Source organism: Triticum urartu, chromosome 5 (genome assembly GCF_003073215.2).
Source record: "Triticum urartu cultivar G1812 chromosome 5, Tu2.1, whole genome shotgun sequence".
Classification (NCBI taxonomy): Eukaryota; Viridiplantae; Streptophyta; class Magnoliopsida; order Poales; family Poaceae; genus Triticum; species Triticum urartu.
Window position 1 is genome coordinate 207,627,007 of NC_053026.1, and position 9,173 is coordinate 207,636,179.

The 9,173-nt window shown below is 42.6% G+C and overlaps 1 protein-coding gene across 2 annotated transcripts; it reads right to left on the reverse strand.

The window, feature by feature from the left end:
* Positions 1–881: 881 nt before the first annotated feature.
* Positions 882–8,606, reverse strand: LOC125508412 (CBS domain-containing protein CBSCBSPB3-like). 2 transcript variants are annotated; one of them, XM_048673118.1, is made up of 14 exons: positions 8,316–8,605; positions 8,073–8,232; positions 7,176–7,308; positions 3,969–4,139; positions 3,310–3,388; positions 3,113–3,226; positions 2,958–3,024; positions 2,758–2,863; positions 2,613–2,671; positions 2,418–2,527; positions 2,210–2,337; positions 2,006–2,088; positions 1,611–1,700; positions 882–1,505 (listed from the first exon to the last, which is right to left on the reverse strand). In XM_048673118.1, exons 1-14 carry the CDS (start codon positions 8,468–8,470, stop codon positions 1,326–1,328), a joined length of 1,635 nt encoding a protein of 544 aa, XP_048529075.1. In that variant the 5' UTR covers positions 8,471–8,605; the 3' UTR covers positions 882–1,325. The 2 variants fall into 2 exon arrangements, with proteins under 2 accessions (XP_048529075.1, XP_048529076.1); XM_048673119.1 differs by lacking the exon at positions 3,969–4,139 and having other exon boundaries at positions 8,316–8,606.
* Between the last annotated feature and the right edge of the window lie 567 nt (positions 8,607–9,173).

Here is a 9,173-nt window from a genome sequence, read left to right on the forward strand (position 1 = left end):
TGTTGAAAGTAAGAGGAAGAGGGGCGATTTGATGGACAAAGAGTTAAGCGTCTTTAGCAGCATGACTAAGACTGTTAAGGAGGTGGCAACCACCATCAAGAAGATCAAGCATGTCGACATACAACCTTCCCTCTACAGCTCTGTCATGGACATGGGTGGCTTCAATCAGGAGGCTCTGAGGCATAGGGTCTTGGGTTTGTTGGCAGGGGGAAAATATGGCTACTAGTGTAGTTTCTGGTGGCAGCGGCGGTGACGGCGTGCATGATGATGACAAAGACGACAACGACAATATACATTTCGTGGTAGCCTCTAAGCAGACCCTGCAAGACAAACTTACTTTTTTTAAAAGCCAAACTTGCGATACTTAACCAAATACTGTATTCCTGCAAAAAAAAAACTATCCTAACTCTCTTGGCCAAGTCATGACAAATTGTGGATGCCACCTAAGTATAAGCAAATTATGTATTTTAGTATCTAACCCCAGTTGATACAAATAAATAAATGTGTGCCGCTAGTACAGAAGAGCAGAGAGATATATACATGGCTGTAAAGTTGTATCTGATCTTAAAGGTTGGATATCATTGCCTAATCCAAACACTGTATTTCAAGCTACAAAAGCAAGTTTGCGATAGTTGGAAGAGGAGCACGAGGTCGCTCCATTCCACTCAAAGCCACCTAGGGAGGTTAAGAAACTACCAACCACCTCAACAAAAGGGATAGGTAACCACTAACATGTGCAGCCAGCAACCATAACTTGACCCACACACCAACCCAATCCTTTTTTACTAATCATGACTTCATTATCAATTCATCACATATACAAAGGGATATAACTAGGGCCCACCTACTCTACTGGGCAGATAAGATCTTGAGAGGGCACAGGATCAAAAAATAATGGGCATTATTTGTCAGCCTGGGTAGTATGTTTGATGGTGTGCATGACCCAATTGTTTACATTTGATTTTTGTAGGACACTGGCAGAGAATAATCCACTTAATGTTATGCTCCAAAATCATTTTACATCCTCTGTCTATCTACAAAAAAGTGCAAAAGTATGAACTAGCATAAACGCTTATGTTTACACGTTTCATTGTAGCCATGAAATCACTGATGTTTGTGCAAAATGTGGAGGGACAAATATTAGAAAGCTCCTACCGCCTGATGTTCGACCTTTCAATTACCTGACAGACTGGAAACATGTGACCTCATGTGCCTCATTCTTTCTTTTCTTAGTATGTAATGATACCAAGATAACAATAGATTCTAAAGTGGATGGATGTCAGCTGTTGAGATGCGGGTTTAGGAAAGTATTGATTCATTGGTAATCACACCCTGGATCGTTTCAAGTACACCATGACTGCCGCGCCACTGAGAGCAACTGCACCAGCCATGAGCCCAATTTTAACAGAAGACCCACCATTCCTGCTGCGAGGTGCTAGATCCTGTAATGGTTTTACCACCTCTGTGTTTGGATTAAACTCGTCCACGATATGCAACTTGAGAACCTGACAGTTGAATTTTCACTTTCATGAGAAATCAAACAGCTAATAGTTGAGGAGTCATGCAACTCACAATATCGCAATATCGCAACATCCAAGCATACAGAATACCTTCAAACCAGATGATTTGGCATGGAGCACGGCGCCAGCAAGATCAGTATCCGTTGTCAGCAGTACCCGGTCGCCCTCATCATCTTCGTACTGCATTCCAAATCACGATTAGAGTTAAGCTCGGCAGTCCAGGCAAATATTTTACTATCATGTGGGAGTTGATGAATGATGACAGAAGACTCTTGCAATCCATATGTAGTATGGCCAATGAGGAACAGCCAATGGTGTAAGGTATATGCATATAAGAATCGCTTTCATCTTTATGTATATAAAGGCGGTGTTTTCAGCACCGGCAGAGGGAAAGCTTGGCCTTTACTAGACTCAGACACCTAATCTGTCTTCTGCATGCCTACTGAAACATTTGAATGCTTTCATGCCAAATTGCTTAATCTTACCAAGATTTGAATGATGTCCTTTTCATCAATAATACTCAATCTTTGCCTTACAGAGGACACAAGCTCGTTTAAGCTCTCTGAGCCTGTAGCAACAACATACAAGTTTAATTTTTGGAAGATAACATACAAATAAAGATCCAAGTTATATCTGGAGCATGCAACAAGGTTCAACATATTTGTGCAACCTATCAAGTGAGCACTTACCGCAAGTGAATCTATGCACACGTCCCTTCCGGTCTTGAAGCTTAAAGGGAAACGAATTACCAATGATAGGGGGATATATACTACTCCGCCCATCCCCGGCTTCTGACGCCATAAGTAAGGATGCTTCGCTGAGCAATGTATCAGAGCACTGTATTAGGGAAAACCCAAAAGTATATATACAAGTATCCACAAATGAACATGGACGAACCTACGGCTATCAAGTTCGTCATCTGGAGGTTCTAAAGCAAGCGCAGAGTCCCAGAACCTCTGCATTACTGAGTTTGCCATGTCATTAGCAGTCCCATTGCCCCCTTCAACCTAAAAATAAATAGTACATTGACGAAATTAGGATAGGAAGCTTTGGCAGAGCTTAAGAGAAGGGCTGGAAGGAGTAAGGGATCACCAATTGAATGGCTGCATGGGTAAGTTGCAGGACATCCAGGCAAGCAGCAATTTGCCCCTCTGTTAAAAAAATATATGTACCAGATGAAGCATCAGGAACTCAAGAGCTATTCACTTCACAGGCTGAGATAAGAATTGGGTCATACCTCTGTCAAGAACAGGAATGTGCAAGAATTTGCCATCATGCATTATATGTAGTGCATCAAGAATTGTCGTGTCTAACATAGCACAATCAGGGTTTGCAGTCATCACCTTTATAAAATTCACAACTAATACAGTGAGTTATAAGTAATTATACAAAATGGGATGCCATTTGAAGAAAGACAACTGTCACAGGCGCAGAAACCTTTTCTACTAAGGTCAATTCTGGGGAAAGATTCTGTGACACAACACGCATAAGAACATCTTTTGAGCTGCATTTGAGAATCAATATCTATCAATAACTGGAAAGAAAAATAAATAAATAAAAACAATAGTATGATGCTACTATAGAATGCTTACGTAAAGATCCCCTGCACTGTGTTCCCTGTAGTGACAATCACTGAATTAACTCGAAACTCACGCATTTTCTGTGTCGCCACATACACAGGATCTGAAGGGGAAACAATTGCTACCCTGAAAGTTGACATCACACTCTCACTATCCGAACATCTTACTTGCAGTTGAAAGGAAATTGTCAAAGCAGATAAATAACATACTTTGTGTCCTCCGTGACAATGGTTGACAGAGAAGGTTTGAACATCCGCTCTCTTAGAGTTTCTATAAAAGCATAAGGAGCTGTATGCAAAAACAGTTAAAACCATAAATTGATTGGTAAGACAGAACTACACCAAAAAAATATAGTTCTCAAGGACAAACAAGTGTGACGACCCAATCGGAGGGGATCGAGATCACACGTCAGGGAGTAGGTGAGGAAAAGGAAGATAACTTGCAGAGGAAGAAGGTGAGAGAACAGGAGTAGGTGGTGAGATTCAGAATACCAGCGTCAACTCCCATGCCCTGTTTCAGGTCACACCAGACTTAAATAACACACGCTCCCATGGTTGGGCCTTGCCCACACACTGAACCCAAACGCATACATGGCCCCAGGCCACTTGAAGTCCACCTGAATCACCCAGGGGATGCAGGTGTGACAACAAGTAGCAACATGCTCAAGAAATACAGACACATATAACAGTTCAATACAACATGATACACTTGATAAGTTGGTATGGTATGAATGTTCATTTTATTTTGCTTCAGAAAGGTAAACATATCATGCTTATTACTCACAAATAGACCATTCATTTTACGTATCAGGGTACTACTTCAGGGGTCAAAGAGAGTGGATTCAATGATAATATTTGCATTGCAAGACCTGTAAAGTTGCCTCCCAGTTGACGCTCAACCCCCTCTACTGCAGCTGCTATCGCACTCCCTTGTTCAGCTGCCTTTTCCAATCTTGCTATAGCATCATAAAGGCATTTTGCAATGTCTAGCATAGCCATAACCTCACCATTTTCCACAACTGGGAGGTGTCTAAATTTACCTAAAAGATGAAAGAACAGATGGAAAAGATAATATTAGTGAAGAAAGGAAGTGTCAATCTAAACAAGGTCTCTCTGCAAGAAGAAGAAAACAACAAGCCCCCACATATGTATGTTAGTATTCTACTAGGGTCATGATGACAGCAACTCAGCAACATGCCAAAGAAAAACAAAGCCATGTTTTTATTACACATGCAGATAAGGGCAACTTGAAGTTGGAATGAAAGTGGCTCATCAATGATCACGTGATATGAAATCAAACATCATATCTTTAATACTTCTAAAGATCTGAGTTAGTGGTGAGTTCACCCACCCATTCACCCTCCTCCTACATATGGGGCCCATAAGCTTAAAATAAAAGTGAACATTCCCTTCCCGAGTTCGCCCTGCAACAATCACCGACGATTTTTCTCGGCCTCACCTCCCTACCCTGCGGCCAATATTCACCGCGGCCGCAGCGCTGCCCCCTTCCACACCGTAGGATCGATGCCGCCGATCCCATCAACCTCATCTTCCCCCATGTCCTCCACCGCCGACCTACCAGTAGAGGCGGCGAGTACAGCCAGCGCCGCCGCCTGGCGTGGCGCCTCTGAGGCGTCACTGATGGGAGCTGCGAATCCACCCCTTCTTGGGTCCACGTGGAGCTGCCACCGCAACCTGGCTGTTGGCGACGTGCCCGCACTGACAGCGCTGCCCGAGGTATCCTTCCTGTCGATCTTCTTGCCGGCAGCCGCTGGTCTGTGACAATTGACCGCGACTTCAGCTCCAGCATCACCCTGGGGCCTGAGTCCATTGGCACGAAAGGCTGCGGCTGAGACGGTGACAACGTGACTGCATCGATGAGCTGCAGGCGGTACGATTGGCTATCCCGATGCTTGGGGACTTGGGGTTTCCCTTGGCAGGGCCATGGGGAGATCAGATGTGAGGTCGCAGGGGGGAGACAAGGAGGGAGGAGCTCACTGGCAGCTGATAGGTGTGTTCTTGGCCTCGACCCATATATAGGAGGGCTCAGGCGATGGAGATAAGTGGGCATCATGCAAGGTGTTGATGGTTACTCCTTGCTATGGTTTTGTAAAAGAGAGATATAGAGAGGATGAAACCATCGTGCTGCATGCTGCTTGTTATTGCACAACTAGCTGTTGGTGCTACAGGGTGCAGGCTATTGCTTAAGAGAGGAAGTGAGAGATTCTTCTAGAGAGAAATATTGTTGCTTTGAGGTGCTTCTGCTGCTTGTTTAGTGCTGCCATATGTTGCTGTTGTGTGCTAGACGTTAAGAGGAGAGACAATGAGACTGGCTGATTTACGTTTTGACTGACTGAATTAGTTTCATTGACTTTTGCACATGTCAGGTGAATTGTACTTCATTTCCCCCTTCTATATTTCTTTTCACTGCAGTTAACTCTTTTGATTTGTTCATTCTATATATGCCCGTTGTAAAGAAGTTGGACAGAGTTGTTGCTGAAGAAAATCAAAGAAGTGGGGATTAACACCATCTATCTGAAGCAGATTAGGTGGGTATTGTTTTGTGTGTTCCGAACAGTGCTCGGTTCGCATGCGATGGATGATACAGTTCAGTTTGTTTTAGTTCTACAGTCCGCTATGATGAGCTCAGCTGCACTTGCGTATTCAGGATAGATTTGGCGGATGTATAGTTGTAAAAATAGCTTCGGCGCCTTGCAGTACCATGGAGTTTTTTTTTCATGGTGATTGATCCATGATTCCTATGTTTCCAGAGGGAGCACTAACAGGGGGGTGAGAAGTCAGGTCGAAATGTTAGAAGAAATCTTGCGAGGTGAAGCAACCCCTGTGTGAGAGCATAAGAGAGGACTGTGTGGTAGAGAAAAGACCACCTTATTTGGCCCATCAATCAAATACTTTTTTATCCTTGTGCGGAAAATAAAGATGTTAATCAGATTGTTTACAAAACACCGCTAATTATCTCATGCTACCCATCCTCAATCTCTTTTAACTACAGGACATCATTTTGGTAGTCTGCAACTCGGCTTATGTTGATTTCAAGTCCACTCAAATCTATAAGTGTTTTTTTAAAGAATGTCGTTAATGGGGGCATACCATTTTAAATGGGGTACAATAAAATACGGACCGATCTCAAATGTTGATTCTTGTAACCTATTGAAAGTTCTACAATTATAAACTTCGGAATAGAAAAGATAGGACAGATATAAAATGATGTCCTTATATGCAACAAGCAAGCATATCGTAGTGTTTTGGCTTTCCTTGCAAAGTAGAACAACGCCATGTAAAGTCGCATAATACATATGACAAGAAAACAAAAAACCAGTTGTTTCTTGTGTAACTTTAGAAGATCTGATTGGATATTTTGAATAACCAAACGAGATAAATTGCTTTTGGCTCTACTTTGATGTGGTTCCATAGCGTAGCACGGGCATCTTACTAGTTTCATCTAAAGGTTGTAATAGTTCTGAAAATATATCATGGGTTATCTAATAAAACTAATTTGGTGTTTTCGACATTGATAAATTTTTCTAAAGACTTGGTCAGAGTTGAAGAAGTTTGGCTTAGTACTTCAATTAGTTTGGAACGGGGGAAAAGTCAATTAATAGTTAAGCATGCACATGCAGAGAGGCTCACTAGCTAATAATAGCATCAGCAATTTACATTGCACATAAGTGGATTTTCTTCAATGTTCCATTAAGTACTCTCTACTTATCAGTTGTTGCAATTAAGTAACTCTTGCATCAAAGTTTCAGTGAAACCATTTATTCACGTGGCAGTTCTCACAGTTAGGTGTTCTCAATTACTTCAACCGAGTCGCTTGAATTGATTATAATTGAGTATGATACTCAGGAAAGAGTCATGATGGTGATTTTTTTTATATTTTCTTTGCGGGAAATGATGGTGAAAAACTGAAAATCACTCAAAGTGATATATCAAAAAACATAGTGCAACTGTTCAGTGAAAATTGAGTTTAGTTCACTTACTTCGCTGTCAAAAAAATCCTTCAATTTTTAGCCAAGGGGCAGAATAACGGGAATGACAGTATTAACTAAATATACCTTGAACCATCTTTTGCAATGCCTCAATTGCAAGTGAGTCAGCAGTGACATAAGTAGGATTCCGTGTCATGATCTTGGACATGGCGGTTTGCTCCACCCGCAGCCCCTCTGCAATCACTCGTGTGGATATATCCTACAGCAAATTTGAATCCCAAGGAAAAAAATTGACTTCAGCATGAAAGCAGTAAAAGTAGACCATGGGCCACTTGTAATACTACTACTTATTAAGTATTCACAACTTACTATGGTGTGCTTAATTTTACAAAAAAGTACAGTACAAAGCACAACTAGCCAACAAAAATAAACACAGAAAATCTTTGTCTTGCCTTTACCTAATTCGTTTCTTTTAGCAAGAAACCACTGCTAAACAAGTGCAGGCACATCAGTCCATTTTACAGCATAATGAGAGAGGGATAAGAAAGGGCAAAAAATACCTACAGCAGTAAACCAAACTTCCAACGAGCGACTAGCAATTGTCAAAAAATGACTTGATCAAAAGCCCTAAACGAAGAAAAAAGAACTTTGGGCTGTCTAGTAGTTGGAAGGTGGCATATTTTCTTCAGCATAATTCACCTTTTCCCCCATCGAATCAACATCTAAGCACAGAACATAGCAATATTTGTACATATTCAATGGTCACAAAAACTGGCTCACACTAGGGGAAACCAACCAAGCAAACTTCGGGTAGCAAACCTCCAGAGAACTTTCGTTTTAACAGAAAAGGCCACTTGCTAAGGTCCAAACCAAAGAATCCAATCCATACATCATTTTTTCTCAAAAGAGAAGTAGGAAGAGATACTACCCTAGATTCCTCGTAGCTTCAAATCATCATATCTTTCCACAGCTACTATGGAAGCACACAGCATATTCCACTGAAAAGTAATGAAAGTAGTTCACCTTATCGGTGACTATGCCAGATAGGAGGCCTTGGGCATCGGTGAGCAGCACCGCGTCGACCCGCCTCGCCGCCATCCGCCGGGACGCGTCGTAGACCGTCGTGCCCTCAGGTATCGTCAGCGCCTTGGACAGCCTTAGCTTCTTCACCGTCCTCTCCCCCCTTACCAGAGCCCAACCTCAGTCAGAGAATTCAATCTTTCGCGGTCCCAATACGAAAAGGGGTGAAAGCATCGAGGCTCTTACGGAAGATGTTTGGGAGAAGCAAGCTTCGGGGAGGTCTTCCCATTTCCGTTGGCGTTGGCGGCGGAGGAGGGGTCATCAGACCTGCGGGACGAGGCAGACGGCAGCCGGCTGCGCGTGCGCCTGGCTGGTGGCGCCGCAGCAGCCGTGGAGCTCATGTATGCGATTCTGGCGAGAGCTCGGCACAGTTAGGGCGGCGGCGGCGGCGGCGGCGGCCGGCGAGATTGAATGGTGTTTCTGCTCCCCTCCTCCTCGCCTTCGATAGCGTGTGGGTATTTCTGCTTCAGTCCTTCTGGTATTAAATTATTTGGTGAAAACCGGTGATGACATTATTTTTCGAAGTGGACTTTCGACTTAATTAAGTCGAGGAGGGTTTCATTTTGGAATTTTGCTAGTAGGCCTTTGGCCCAAAGCCCAATTAAAATTCTGAAATTTTCTTGGCTCATTCATACACACATGTGAGTGGAGTGAATGAGGCTAAAGTTTAGTCCCATCCCGGAAGTTGAGAAAGAGTTGCACCTCTTTACTGTTGGAAATATGCCCTAGAGTCAATAATAAAAGCATTATTATTATATTTCCTTGTTCATGATAATTGTCTTTATTCATGCTATAATTGTGTTATCCGGAAATCGTAATACATGTGAATAACAGACACCAACATGTCCCTAGTAAGCCTCTAGTTGACTAGCTCGTTGATCAACAGATAGTCATGGTTTCCTGACTATGGACATTGGATGTCATTGATAACGAGATCACATCATTAGGAGAATGATGTGATGGACAAGACCCAATCCTAAACATAGCATAAGATCGTATAGTTCGTTTGCTAGAGTTTTCCAATGTCAAAGTATCTTTTCCTTA